This window comes from Schistocerca americana, chromosome X, assembly GCF_021461395.2.
Source record: "Schistocerca americana isolate TAMUIC-IGC-003095 chromosome X, iqSchAmer2.1, whole genome shotgun sequence".
Taxonomy (NCBI): domain Eukaryota; kingdom Metazoa; phylum Arthropoda; class Insecta; order Orthoptera; family Acrididae; genus Schistocerca; species Schistocerca americana.
The window spans coordinates 428,699,822-428,715,878 of NC_060130.1; the positions used below are offsets into that span (position 1 = coordinate 428,699,822).

Sequence of the window (16,057 nt, forward strand, 5' to 3'; positions counted from 1 at the left end):
GAAATAAGTGTCCAAGGAATAGAAAAGCAACTGGAATCACTCAACAGAGGAAAGTCTACTGGACCTGATGGGATACCAATTCGATTCTACACAGAGTACGCGAAAGAACTTGCCCCCTTCTAACAGCCGTGTACCGCAAGTCTCTAGAGGAACGGAAGGTTCCAAATGATTGGAAAAGAGCACAGGTAGTCCCAGTCTTCAAGAAGTGTCATCGAGCAGATGTGCAAAACTATAGACCTATATCTCTGACGTCAATCTGTTGTAGAATTTTAGAACATGTTTTTTGCTTGAGTATCATGTCGTTTTTGGAAACCCAGAATCTATTATGTAGGAATCAACATGGATTCCGGAAACAGCGATCGTGTGAGACCCAACTCGCTTTATTTGTTCATGAGACCCAGAAAATATTAGATACAGGCTCCCAGGTAGATGCTATTTTTCTTGACTTCCGGAAGGCGTTCGATACAGTTCTGCACTGTCGCCTGATAAACAAAGTAAGAGCCTATGGAATATCAGACCAGCTGTGTGGCTGGATTGAAGAGTTTTTAGCAAACAGAAGACAGCATGTTGTTATCAATGGAGAGACGTCTACAGACATTAAAGTAACCTCTGGCGTGCCGCAGAGGAGTGTTATGGGACCATTGCTTTTCACAATATATATAAATGACCTAGTAGATAGTGTCGGAAGTTCCATGCGGCTTTTCGTGGATGATGCTGTAGTATACAGAGAAGTTGCAGCATTAGAAAATTGTAGCGAAATGCAGGAAGATCTGCAGCGGATAGGCACTTGGTGCAGGGAGTGGCAACTGACCCTTAACATAGACAAATGTAATGTATTGCGAATACATAGAAAGAAGGATCCTTTATTGTATGATTATATGATAGCGGAACAAACACTGGTAGCAGTTACTTCTGTAAAATATCTGGAAGTATGCGTACGGAACGATTTAAAGTGGAATGATCATATAAAATTAATTGTTGGTAAGGCAGGTGCCAGGTTGAGATTCATTGGGAGAGTCCTTAGAAAATGTAGTCCATCAACAAAGGAGGTGGCTTACAAAATACTCGTTCAACCTATAGTTGAGTATTGCTCATCAGTGTGGGATCCGTACCAGATCGGGTTGGTGGAGGAGATAGAGAAGATCCAAAGAAGAGCGGCGCGTTTTGTCACAGGGTTATTTGGTAACCGTGATAGCATTACGGAGATATTTAACAAACTCAAGTGGCAGACTCTGCAAGAGAGGCGCTCTGCATCGCGGTGTAGCTTGCTCACCAGGTTTCGAGAGGGTGCGTTTCTGGATGAGGTATCGAATATATTGCTTCCCCCTACTTATACCTCCCGAGGAGATCATGTATGTAAAATTAGAGAGATTAGAGCACGCACGGAGGCTTTCAGACAGTCGTTCTTCCCGCGAACCATATGTGACTGTAACAGGAAAGGGAGGTAATGACAGTGGCACGTAAAGTGCCCTCCGCCACACACCGTTGGGTGGCTTGTGGAGTATAAATGTAGATGTAGATGTAGATGTAGATCCTCCTGGATAGCTCGATTTGGCTGCCCTACATCCATCACCACCAACCAAGGAAGACAGTTTGAATCCCTGCTGTTTAACAAACTCTGCATCCTATGTGGGGTGGATGGATTCTGCACTACGGCTTACCACCTTCAGAGCAATGGACTGGTTGAGTGGTGGCACAGGACCCTTAAAGCAGCACTCATGTGCCACGGTGGTGAATGGTGCGACGCCCTTCCCTGGGTTATGCTAGGAATATGCACGGCTTACAAGACAGACCTCCAGGCTTCACTCGCAGAGACCCTAGTTCTCCCTGCAGAGTTCATCAATGACGAAGCAATCGCCGATCTATCTGACCTCCCCACACTATTTGAGCATGTCCGGACACACATAGCTGCGATCCACATGCCTCCTCCATGACCACATACCCGTCCTCGGGTGTTCCTGCATTCGGCACTGGACTCTTGCGAGTTCGTTATGTTACGGGATGACACAGTCAAACCGGCATTACAGCCACCTTACTCTGGCCTGCATCGAGTAGTGGCTCGCATGGACAATACTATAGACATTCTCATCAGTGGCTGCCGGCAGACAGTTTCCCTCCAACGCGTGAAACCAGCCTGGATGATCGAGGAATCTGTAACACACACCCCCGAGTTGAGTGTTCTTCCACCAGGTGACAACCTCGATCTCACACAGACTGCCCACTCCCCTGTGCCCCACCATGAATGTGTGTGCACTGAGCCTACACCTGTGGGCAACTCAGTGGTTGTGTGTGATGATACTCTACCCTCGTTTCACACAGGCACTGCATGTGACAATCCACAACCTCAGGCTGAACCACATGTTGCGTGTGACATTACCCCGTCCCAAGTGTTGGTACCCAATACCCCCACAGAGTGTTCCAGTGTTTCTCCTGAACTACGTTACTTCCCCCCCCCCCCCACCCACCCCACCCCACCCCCCTAGAGCCCCCTACATCCACTGTTGATGAAATTTTCTTCGCAATCAACGCCTCTGAGTGCCCACACGACGAGCTTTCCTTGCAGCTCCACGAGGGATCCATCTTCGTCCTCCGCATAGGGAACACTTCATGTGGGTCCACACCCACGTCACATATCACCATCCTGTGCACAGTCCCTATCCCAAATGGGGTGGATATGGCTGCCATAGCTGCAACATTCAGCACCGACAGGATGCTCAAGATTCGCATCCCCTCTCCACCGGTACTGCAATGACGACATCTATACGAGCACTAGTCCACCCTGCACAGACAGTATGGACTCGTAGCACATGCTGCTATCAACCAGTGAGCATCCCACAACGCCATTACACAGGAAGACACCCATGTCCTGCTCCCAGTGCTCCGCACTCCCGGGGAGGGGGGGGGTCTGTTGTGACGACAGTCGACTGCCAGTAACTTCACTGGCGAAGTCCAGAGTAAATGCTCTTTGGAGACGGGAGTTCTTTGATTAGTCCCATCTACTACTTGATGGAGTGATACACGTGTCGTGAATTTCTGCAATGTTTTCCTTGTGTTCTCTGTAATCATACGAACCTTAATAAAAGTGTCTTATTGCAATAAGTTGGAGTTTTCTGTGCATGGCCCGTCGCTACAGCCAAAAAACCCACAACCTCAAATATTATATATTTAATCTATAAAATAAGAAAAGCTGTTATCAAACCAAATAGTGGTATGATTACCATAATGCTATACAATGCATTGTTTTGTTGGAGGTGAAATGCCCTTGCATTCCCGAGACACATAAAATGATTTATCCAATGATTCACAGAGAAAACTCAGCTTACATGGAATACAGTACATGCTGCACCTTGACATCTTACCAAATACACAAAACATTGCCATAGGAGAAACTAATGATAACAAAAAACTAAATGAGAGTTAAAACCTTAATTTTTCGATTTTTAGTCAGTCATCAAACCTCTCTCTTTAGACGTATGTCTTTCAGTTGATATAGCTAAAAAAATATGTCTTGCCTTTTACTATCACTCTTATCATATAAAACCAGTCTATGTGGGTATATATGAGATAATAAACGGTAGGCTCATGATGTTAGTGGTTGGATGAATAGTAAAGAGAATCTGGCTGTTGAAGTGAAAAGTTTTCTGTACTCGTTTGTATGTAGTGCTCTCCTTCTGTGAGTATAATTGTTGCTTTTCAGTACAGATAACTGTTACGAGTACACATAATGTGTGCTGTGCTAATATAAGGGGAAGTAATACAGTGTAACCCACTGTCAACTTATTGCTTATGTTGCAGAGAGCACCAAGTCACCTGACTTTATATTCTTACTCAAATGATGAATTTTAACTGTCAGAAACTTGCATCCTCATTTTAGCAGATTCAGGTTACATCTGTTATTGTTACATGCTTTGCTTCTGGCTCAGATCTGGTTGAAATTTGCTCCTCAAAGTAAAAACTAAGCAATGGGATGCATGAGACCATTGAAGAAGATTGAAATTGTCATTTAAAAGTGCTGAACTGATTAAATTAAATACATATATTCTGAAAAAGCTCTATGAAAAGAACAATGCCTCATAAATTTTGGCCTTATGTTCTGGGTTGTCATTTAATAGTCTACAGGTGGCTAATCCTGGAATTCTGAAGATTTATTTAATTGTTTTTGTACTGTCTAGGCAAAATTAGTCCAAAGAAAAATTATGAGCTGTTGTATGCTATGCAGATAGTAAATGGAAAACTTTTTAGTTCCCATTACAAACAAAATGTTGCTTGCAGTGCCATATAATATGTCAAGTTGATAGATGACCCTAAACTGTTCATATATGATTTTTATTTTAACAATATTTATTGACACTGATACCAAAACTTGGGTACCTAATATCTTATTGCACACACCTTATTGAAATTATTAAATAACAATTTTGTAAAAGGCAGGTCACATATTAAATTTGAGACTTAAGTTTAAGCGATTTCTGCAAGTAGTATGAGGAACAAGCATGCAGCATTAACTAAACACTGCATATGGTGACATTGTGAGTGATTTTGTTACTTCTGTCATCTAGCACACATTGGACTGTCTCTTATACTTATTGAAAGCATTTTGATGTAACAGTGGATCATATAGACAGTCCAAGCATGATTTATGACTGTCTAACAGACACTCAGTGATCACAGAAGTGCAATTTTGTCAGATAAAGATATGTTTGGAGACTGTGGATGTAATGTGATGTTAACTATTGATGGTGTGCAGCAGCAAACAACCACAAATTGGTTTTGGTTTACTTTTGTTGAAAAAGTATCATTGCTGGTTTATATACAAAAAGTATTGTTACCAGTTTCGAATTGATATAAAACATCATCAGACAGCTTGCATGCTTTCATCAAAACACATTATGTTGGTTTACAGGTTATCTGCTTAGTGCCAACACAAATTCACAGCTACAAAAGTGAAATAATGATAGTTGCTCTATCATATTCACATTGTTTGTATTTTTACACACATATTATAATGAAAACCAATGTATGTGTGTGTGTGTGTGTGTGTGTGTGTTTTAGAGAGAGAATACAAACAACAACATAAGTATGATTCATTGGAGAAAAATTGCAAAAAAAATGTTCCAGGTGCACGTTTCACGTAAGTTGCAATGAAAGCTGTAATGCAAACATCATTGTTACACTTTCATAGTTGTGAATTATAGTTTATTCTAGGGCAGCTCATATGTAAAACAACATTAACATATGTTTTGATGAAAGCATGCAAGCTGTATGATGATGATGAATTGTATCAGTTCAAAATTGATAATGATACTTTTTAAGTACAAACTGGTGATAGTAATATTTCAATAAAGTAACCAAAATCGGTTTTGGCTTGTTTCTACTGCGCAACATCAGCAATTTAGGTTTTAGAAGTGTTGTCCCCTCCTAATGGCAGCAGCAACCAGTCAAGACAGAAGCAGCACAGGGAAGTAACCTATTTTATGACTTTAACGAGTTCCTTACCAGGAACGAATTGTATAATTTCATCTGTGTACTTTGATCGTTTAGTTTCTTGAGTTTCTAAAAAGTACCCCATTTATTCTGTGCATTGCATACAACAGCTCATAATTTTTCTTTCTGCTTGACACAGGCCCATTGATTAAATACCTAGGTATAACACTGCAAAGCAATAGAAAATGGTATGAGCAAGTAAGGATTGTGGTAGGGGAGGCAAATGATTGACTTCGGTTCATTGGGAGAATTTTCAGAAAATGGGGTTCACCTGTAAAGGATAATGCATTGGGAGAATTTTCAGAAAGTAGGGTTCACCTGTAAGGGATATTGCATATAGGACACTAGTGCGATCCATGCTTGAGTACTACTCAAGTGTTTGCGATCCGCATCAGGTCAAATTAAAGACACATCAAAGCAGTTCAGTGGCAGGTTGCTAGATTTGTTACCAGTACATTCAAACAACATACAAGTAAATATATACTGGCAGAAGTAAAGCTGTAAGTACTGGGCGTGAGTCGTGCTTCGGTAGCTCAGATGGTAGAGCACTTGCCCGCGAAAGGCAAAGGTCCCGAGTTCGAGTCTCGGTTGGGCACACAGTTTTAATCTGCCAGGAAGTTTCATATCAGCGCACACTCCGCTGCAGAGTGAAAATCTCATTCTAGAAACATGCAAGTATTATGGAGATGCTTTGAGAAATCAAATGAGAATCTCTGGAGAGAAGGTGATTTTCTTTTTGAGGAACACTACTGAGAAAATTTAGAGAACTGACATATGAAAGTGAGTGCAGAATGTTTCTGCTGCCACCAACATACATTCTGCAGAAGGACCATGTAGATGAGAGAAATTAGGGTTTGTATGGAGACATATAGCCAGTCATTTTTCCCTCAGTCTATTTGTGAGTGGAATAAGAAAGTAAATAACTAGTAGTGGTTTCAAGGTATCATCTGTCATGCACCATATGTTGGCTAGTGATGCATGTATATGGCAGGCAACACATTAGTATTGTCTGAGAATTTGTAAATCTCATGTAGTGTGTCACTGTTTTGTTTCTGGTGAGTCAAGTTATTGAATTAAATTTGAAACTAACCACACCAACTTTCTGGAGAAATATTTTCAGGAGGTTATTATTTTGCATATATTATCATTTACTGCCACTCTTCAATTACATTACTGTGTTATGAAGAATTTCTGTAGCTCAGTTAACATAATTAGTTCAGTTGTTTGTAGAATCAATTGTCATTCAACAAAATAAACACTAAGGACATTGATTAATTTCTAAATGTTTTGAGCTCTATTGTCTTGTATCTCCAATGAAAAATTTTCATCCTACTGTAAATGCATTTATATACTTAAAATAAATTGACATACTTTTTATGTGTTAAATAACTTTTAACCATTCATAGTCTTACCTTTGTACAATTCAGGATCATTTCTAGAGTTTCCATCAGTTCTGAGTTCACATCAGTGCAGTTCATTTCATATCCCATCACAATCTGAACAACTGTCATTATTAAGATTACTAGTAGTTTCTCCATATTTGTGTTCTCTGCAATGAAAGTTTAAACATTTGTAAGTTATTGTTGTTCACACAGGAGTGGGAGAGCACATTAATATAGAATCATGATAATCTTTCTGATAATCTTACTGTTACACAATATCAACATGAAGTAATCAGAGAATAATTTAAATTTGAGGAAAAATATTCAAAAAATTCAATTTACAGTGCCTCAGAGCACAAGGTACCACTACCTGATAAATATGTAATGTCTTTGATATCATGTAAACTGAAAATCACTTTCAGAGACCCTGTGAAATTGATTTTAATATTCTTATATTGTTTCCTACAAAGCAAAACAAGTATTTCAGAAATGTGCTTGACAAAATTGGGATATAAGCATATTAATTTTTTTGCTGAATGTATGTCACATATTTATGGGAAATCTTCAGCAGGTACCATCTAAACAACTAGGATTAATTTTTCTCTTACAAATAAAACAGGATTAAGAACCCAGCTACTGATAAATCTAGTTTGTTCTTATTGAGATACTACTTTGTTGCCTCACTTTTCTTTTTGGTGTCATCAGTCAACTGACTGGTTGGATGCAGCCAGCCACGAATTCCCCTCTTTATGCGGTGTTAGTTCAAAGCCGAAGCAATTGTTTGAGATCAAACTGTCAATTTAAATTAAAACGTTATTGGATAGAGGTTGTGTCACAAAGAGGAATAATCAATAATATGATACTGCATTGAAACTGAAAGCTTTCTACCCATAAATGCCAAAAAAAGGAAAAAATGTTCAAAAAACTGATTTATATCAAATTACTGGAGGGCAAAAAACTTTTTTGATCCATATTTAACGAAATAAGAGAAATTGTTCTGTCTGAGAAGAAACCACAATTGTAGTTTCAAAAGTCTGATCTTGCCTCCAAACTGCGCATAATTCAAAGATAAGGAAAATCAATGAATTAGCCCCATAACATTTTAGCCATGTTTGCTTTTTTGTGAGAGAGTGTAGTCTTTTGATGGCATTTCTAATGTGATGCCCAAAAGAATCCAGCTGGATCCTGTTTTGCAGGATAGAATCCTGGGATGACTTGCAGATCAGGCATAGACTACAATACCAGTAGCATTGGAGCTCATTTCACAGCTTTAACCACAGTTTTGAGACATAGGAAAAAGTATGTGTGTTTTTGAACACTTAAATATTCCATCCACTGAAATTCTAGATTATTGGAGCACATTTTAGGTATTGCAGATCAGTACAAGAGATTTATTTATTTTCCACTCCAGTCAGTTTTTTTCTCACCAACATATTCTCAGCAGTCATTATTTACTTTATATCATTGACAAAACTTGCCTAATAACCATTTGTTGATATACCACCAGCACCAAATGACATAGGCCACTAAGCAAAAAAGCCAGATAACCAGAGTATTGGTGACATGTTTAGATGATAAATTATCTTGGGGTCAATATGTAAAATATATTAGTGGTCAGTTGTCAAGATTAATGTGTTTAAGGTAACAAAATAATAAGCAACAAGTTGCATAAAAGAAATTTAATTTCTTTACTAGTTTCAAGCACTTAGTGTCCTTTTTTTAGAAGTTCATACCTACCACATTAATTGTGAGTGTTAACAATAATATGCATATAGCAAAATGCCATGGTCATGTGGTTCATAGTATCTCTACAAAATCAGTATAACATTTTGCTGCATGCATCTTATTGTTGATATTGTTGACACTCACAAGTAATGCAATAGGTATAACCATCTGAAGAAAGGCACTATGTGCCCAAAACCAATAAATAACTTAAATTTCTTTTATGAAGCCGGTTTCTTATTGTTTTGTTACATACATCTACAGTTGCTGAGGATGGATAAAATACAAGTAATATTTTTGTTAAGGCAACTTATGGGTTGTGGTCCTGAAATATATATTAGAACATCTTATTTTCATTTTTTCAAAGCATAGTAGCATATGGTATTATTTTATGATGAAACCCTAGCTGTGAGCATGACAAGTAGATTATTAATGGTACAATGGTACCATATATTGACATGAATATAATTGTCATCAGTTGGTTATTGTTATGTTATACAGCATTGCAGCTATGGTTGACAGCAGTGCAGTTATGGTTGAATCTGCGAAATTCTACAAATGTATTAGAGTGGCATGTGGAAACCCCAATTACAACTGTGTCTTCATGGACAGAGGAATGTATGAGCCTTATCACTAAATTCTGGACAAAAGAAAGACAGCTATGACTACATGTTTTTGAAGAGATATGAACTGCTCAAGGTGAATGGAATAATGAGATTAATACAACCTGTTACTGAAGAAGGCAACATTAAGAACTATATTTATTATGAAGAACTGTGTGATATTCTGCATGGTGCTCAAGTAACATCTGGCCATGGTGGACCTGATGGAATGAAAAACTTTTTTAAGTCAGAGTACCATAATACAACCTTCAGTGGCATCCAGATTTATCAGAACTTATGCGAGCCTTGTTTACAAAAACAAAAAGGTCAAAAGAAAGAAATAGTAGTGAAGCCCAAGATGTTCAAAGAATTAAATTCCAGATGTCAAATTGATCTCACGACTCCCAGTCGCAACCAGATGGAGACTATAAATTCTCACTAAATTGGTTGTTCTCAGGCCACTGAAGTCCATAACAGCTGAGGAGGTATGCAATATTGTTATTGACATTTTTACATTGTTAGGTGTTCCCTCAGTGTTCCAGTCAGACATTGGTCAAGAGTTTGTTAGCAAAATAATGAGCCACGTAGCTGAAATATGGCCCAATTTTAAGACTGTGCGTAATAAACCTAGACACAGCCAGAGCCAAGGCAGCATAGAGAGAGCAAATCAGGACCTATAAAATATGCTAACTACATGGATGCACAACACAACACATTTTGGAATTAAAAGGTCCACCTACAAAGTGATGTTAGGATGCCCTCCTAAACATGGTTTGTCTTCATCAAGTTTATCTCCAAGCATCAGTGAATGTCCACCCTGAGGACAACAATGAAAATATAATTAATCAAGTGGGTGTTAGCAGAGAGAAAGGGGCTCAAACGCTGCAGGATAGCAAATCTCCAGTGCAAGAGGATAACATACCAACAGGAACAGAAGTTGAGTACAGAGAAAAAGAATGTGTTCCAGACAGTAATGAATACTGCCTGATGATTCAGATGAGTGAATTCAAGCTATTGAAAAATGTGGAACTGAGGCATACAAGTGCTTCGAAGAACAGGCACAAAGAATGCAGCAGTGTTCAGATCTTCGTTTGCTACCAGTGGAAAAGGGATGTACGATGAGGGTTATAATTTCCGACTTCAGTCAAAGAAGAAGAGATACAAGGTCGATCCTAGGTGTCGTCCTCAAGAGAATGGCTGATGGCTTCTACCAAACTTGGATGAGAGAGGCAGTGCTGGACCACCTTCGCATAATGTAATAAATTGATTGTTTTTAAATACTTCAAAAAGGGACAATATGATATGCAGCTGTGACTGTGACAACATTTTGTTTCAGGTCCCAGTTCAGTACTTGCTCTCTTAGAATAAACTCAGAGAAGGAAGTTCCATCAGAGAAAACTGTTGCCCTGAGGACAGTTGCAACATCTCAGTCAGTGGAAAGCAGCCAGAGATTCTTCAAATGCAACTGCCATCACAAATGTCACACTATCACACTATGATATTTGCATTTGAAAAAAAAAAAAAAGTGTTGTGCAACTGTAAATGCCATGGTGCATGGTGCATGTCCTTGCTGCAACAAATGAATTTTATATAAAATGACTGTTTCCAAGTTTCAGCTTACAAAATTCAACTTACGAAGCACAGTGGCAGTATACCTTCATTAGTGATGGTGCACTACTCATAATGAATGTGTATTGTTCAGCAGTAAAACTGGAACCAACAATCCACTTTCACTAAACGGGTCAGTGAAGGTGCACCATCACCAGTGATAGTATACCTTCTCTCAAACTTCCACTTTCATCAGATTTGTTAAAAAAGAGCTTCTGGTACTGTGACCTTCTAGGTTGATGGGGGGGGGGAGTGTTTTTGAAATTTAACTTCTAAAAACATTATTTTAATGCTTTTCTGTGCATTTTAAAAGTGTGAGTACAACATTTGTACTGATAAAAAATAAAGTACCACATCTCTAAACCTTTAGTTCTGATTTTTTGTCATCAGAGGTACACATACCACCACAAATCCACTGCTGGGAACAAAATTAGTACACCTGGAAAGACAATGTCGATTTGACCTGATGATGGTATATTCCACCTGGGGTAATTGCAGATGTACTGACAATGGTTTCAACATTGTTCACCAATGGAGATGCACCCATGCTTCCAACAGCCAACTAAGTGAGTTTGAAAGGTGTCAAATTGTGGCCTTCTAAGTGGCAGGACAGTGCTTTTGGAGCATTGCCACGCAAGTTATGCGATGATGTTCATATCAGTGTTCACATGAACATTCTCACACCCATAGATGATATCCACGCAATACAAATACCTGCCAGGGTCATTATATTGTAAGGGCAGCAATGGCAGATCGTACAGCTACCACAGTACAGATGAGAGGGTTTGGGAGCCCAGATGTGTCAACATTGTTGTGAACCAGTTATTATTAGTGGGTCTATGGGCATGCACATAAAAGGATCACTTGGAAGATGGAATGGTGTGTTGTGGTCTTCAGCAATGAAAGAAGATTCTGTCTGTGTCTGCCTGCAAGTAATGGTTATACGTGCGTACAGTGTAAACCTGGTGATTGCTGTCTCATAGAGTGCATTTGTCCAAGACACACTAGACCCACTTCAGCCCTTCTCATCTGTGAGCATCTGCATTGCTGCCCACGGAGGCTACACCATGTATTAATATAGGTGTTTCAGCATTCGTCAATACCTGGTACCTCAGAACCCCTTGTGGTGTCTGTGTATGTGTCTCTGTCTCTGTCTCTCTCTCTCTCTCTCTCTCTCTCTCTCTCTCTCTCTCTCTCTCTCTCTCTCTCTCTGTGTGTGTGTGTGTGTGTGTGTGTGTGTGTGTGTGTGTGTGTTTGTGTGTGTGTGTGTGTGTGTCTCTGTGTGTGTCTGTATGTGTCTGTGTGTGTGTTTTAATTTATACAAGGAAGAAGTTAACAGAAGCCAAACACAAAGAAAATAGAAAATGTACATTGGTACAAAACAAGAAGCAGTTGATACATTCATACTCCATATCAGAGGCTCTCAGAATCACTTAACATTTATGAACTCATGGGGCACAAATTATTTAGTAAGATTCCAAAATCTATACAAGATTTATCAGAACAAGCATTCAAACAAACACTGCATAACTGATTAGTTGCCCACACCTTCTATGATGTAAAAGAATTTATCAACTGTAATATGACATGGTAATGTTGTTTCCTTTAAGTTACCAGTTGTATTGTACTTACAATATAGAGGAGATGTTGAGTTGTGACATGACAAAAAGACTGTTTGTTTTGCCTGTCTGCAACTCAACCTCTCTTCTATATGGTGAGTAGCAATCTATCTTTTTCATAATATTGTCATCATTCTATTCTGGAGTTTCCATTGTTCATTTGTATTTTTGTATTGTAGTATATGTGTGACATTGTCTATTGCTGTAATGGACTAATAACATTAACATTATTACTGTTGTTACTGTTATTACTGCTCCTAAAAATCTGCAACTATTCCTTTGAATTAAGATTAGTGATGATCTAGTTCACTTAGTGCTATTGTTGCAGTTATGTTTTATATTTCTCTCACTAATTTTTGGTTAAACCACAGTGTGCCATTACAGTATGTTTTTCTACCATGTTTCTATGCTTTTCTGTAAAATTTTCTTGCATGTTTTTACATTTAACACACTCATATATGCCAGTGTGCGCATTACCACTTTCCAAATGCAATAGGTTTAGGTTAGCAGCTTCTACCACTAAGCATGGCATACATCAGACTATACCAGTGTGTTAGGATGTGTACGGTGGACAATGCTGTGGAGAGTTTAGCGAAATTTGGTAGTATCTGCAAGCCTAAACTTGTAAGTTTATAACATGTGGGTTTTAACTTTTAGAATGAGTTGCAATAATTTGCAAACAATTTCAAGACAATCAGTACAAGCAAGTGCCTGTAACAATGGGCGACTGTCAGTTCTTTCAGCTGGTAATTTGAGTGATGGTAAAAACCTGGAGCAGTGGTTTTCTTACTCTCTCACTAGGTGGAAACAAGAGTAAGAACACAGGGATCAGTTTTGTTGTATACACAGGCTAAGTAGGTAGTATTCTTGAAGTATTTTTTTTTTTTTTTTTTTGTAATGGACAATCGTTTTTGTAAAAGTCAAGTGCAACACATGTTTTGGATTTGTGACAGTACTACAGTAAATTAATGTGGGTGAAAATTGTGGGTCTCTTAAGTATTTATGAGAGCATGTTGTGTCATAAATATTGTACTGAATATTTGCAATTTGATTATACCACGGCCATTTCTTGTACAGATGATCTGTATGTATTTTGTATAAACAGGATTAATAACCATTACATCTACAAGTGGATTAGTTGCAGTGGTTAGTTTAATGTTCTATGGGTATTTTAAATGATAAATTGTAATGATGTGGAATGAGTCATTTATACTCACACCACAAATTATTTTGTAAAAATGCTCCCTAGTGTCCTTTTTTTATTTGTTTATTTTATACAAACAGATGCAAGTTAGTAATTCCTACACACCACCTTTTACACATTACAATGATGGACATTCTTCTACAGAACTGATGAAGGAGTTGTCAGGGAGAAACTTTTTCAGTTTATTTTAAAATGTTAGTTTCCTGTCTTTCAGACATTTTATACCACTGAATATGTGATCAAAAATTTTAACTGCAGCACTGTGTACCAGTTTTTGTGCTAAAGGCAACTTTAAATCGCATAAGTAATATCTTTTTTCTTCTGGTATTTTAATTATGCACATCATTGTGCCTCTTGAATTGCAGTTGGTTATTAACAACAAACTTCATGAAAGAATAAACATAGTGTGAAGCAACCTAACTCCTTAAACAGATGTCTGCAAGATGATCATGGTGAGCACCACATATTATTCTTACAGCACATTTTTGTGCACTGAAGACTTTCTTTCTTAAAAATGTGTTATCCTGAACATTATTCCATATGCCATTACTGAATGAAAATATCCAAAATACACTCCTGGAAATTGAAATAAGAACACTGTGAATTCATTGTCCCAGGAAGGGGAAACTTTATTGACACATTCCTGGGGTCAGATACATCACATGATCACACTGACAGAACCACAGGCACATAGACACAGGCAACAGAGCATGCACAATGTCGGCACTAGTACAGTGTATATCCACCTTTCGCAGCAATGCAGGCTGCTATTCTCCCATGGAGACGATCGTAGAGATGCTGGATGTAGTCCTGTGGAATGGCTTGCCATGCCATTTCCACCTGGCGCCTCAGTTGGACCAGCGTTCGTGCTGGATGTGCAGACCGCGTGAGATGACGCTTCATCCAGTCCCAAACATGCTCAATGGGGGACAGATCCGGAGATCTTGCTGGCCAGGGTAGTTGACTTACACCTTCTAGAGCACATTGGGTGGCACGGGATACATGCGGACGTGCATTGTCCTGTTGGAACAGCAAGTTCCCTTGCCAGTCTAGGAATGGTAGAACGATGGGTTCGATGACGGTTTGGATGTACCGTGCACTATCCAGTGTCCCCTCGACGATCACCAGTGGTGTATCGCCAGTGTAGGAGATCGCTCCCCACACCATGATGCCGGGTGTTGGCCCTGTGTGCCTCGGTCGTATGCAGTCCTGATTGTGGCGCTCACCTGCACGGCGCCAAACACGCATACGACCATCATTGGCACCAAGGCAGAAGCGACTCTCATCGCTGAAGACGACACGTCTCCATTCGTCCCTCCATTCACGTCTGTCGCGACACCACTGGAGGCGGGCTGCACGATGTTGGGGCATGAGCGGAAGACGGCCTAACGGTGTGCGGGACCGTAGCCCAGCTTCATGGAGACGGTTGCGAATGGTCCTCGCCGATACCCCAGGAGCAACAGTGTCCCTAATTTGCCGGGAAGTGGCGGTGCGGTCCCCTACGGCACTGCGTAGGATCCTACGGTCTTGGCGTGCATCCGTGCGTCGCTGCGGTCCGCTCCCAGGTCGACGGGCATGTGCACCTTCCGCCGACCACTGGCGACAACATCGATGTACTGTGGAGACCTCACGCCCCACGTGTTGAGCAATTCGGCGGTACGTCCACCCGGCCTCCCGCATGCCCACTATACGCCCTCACTCAAAGTCCGTCAACTGCACATACGGTTCACGTCCACGCTGTCACGGCATGCTACCAGTGTTAAAGACTGCGATGGAGCTCCGTATGCCACGGCAAACTGGCTGACACTGACGGCGGCGGTGCACAAATGCTGCGTAGCTAGCGCCATTCGACGGCCAACACCGCGGTTCCTGGTGTGTCCGCTGTGCCGTGCGTGTGATCATTGCTTGTACAGCCCTCTCGCAGTGTCCGGAGCAAGTATGGTGGGTCTGACACACCGGTGTCAATGTGTTCTTTTTTCCATTTCCAGGAGTGTATGTCAACTTACTGATTTGTCTCTCCGCAAGATTTGCTGTGATTATAAGTGCAAATGTGGTTGAACTAAATTGTTTTACATGTTCCAAAATGGGCTTTTTTCGGTTTGGTACTCATTAATATGGACACAATATGGACAGGCTTATCATTGGTGTAGTACCTCCAGATTTGCAGAACTGAATAGGTTGTGTCTTTTTAAAACTGAGATCATATGCAGAAAACAAGTTAATGACATATTTAGGAACATTGTTTATCATTTCTTCTCTTGTAGTATGTGTGATTAGATTAATTGCAATACTAGTAAACCTGTGAAAAGAACTAATCCTGCTTGTTGTATATTACATGGAAAATTATTTACATATATGAGGAACAACAGCATACCTTAGACTGAGCCTTGGGGAACCCCATATTAGTACGATTTCTCGCCATTTAGAATAATGTCC

At 39.8% G+C, this 16,057-nt stretch overlaps 1 protein-coding gene across 1 annotated transcript in view; it reads right to left on the minus strand.

The window, feature by feature from the left end:
• LOC124555571 (metal cation symporter ZIP14-like) overlaps positions 1–16,057 on the minus strand; it is a 222,960-nt gene that overhangs the window by 90,064 nt on the left and 116,839 nt on the right. Inside the window, exon 2 of the mRNA XM_047129533.1 lies at positions 6,897–7,033. Within this exon, the coding sequence (XP_046985489.1) occupies positions 6,897–7,022 (126 nt within the window). The 5' untranslated portion in view covers positions 7,023–7,033. The remainder of the gene's footprint in view (positions 1–6,896; positions 7,034–16,057) is intronic.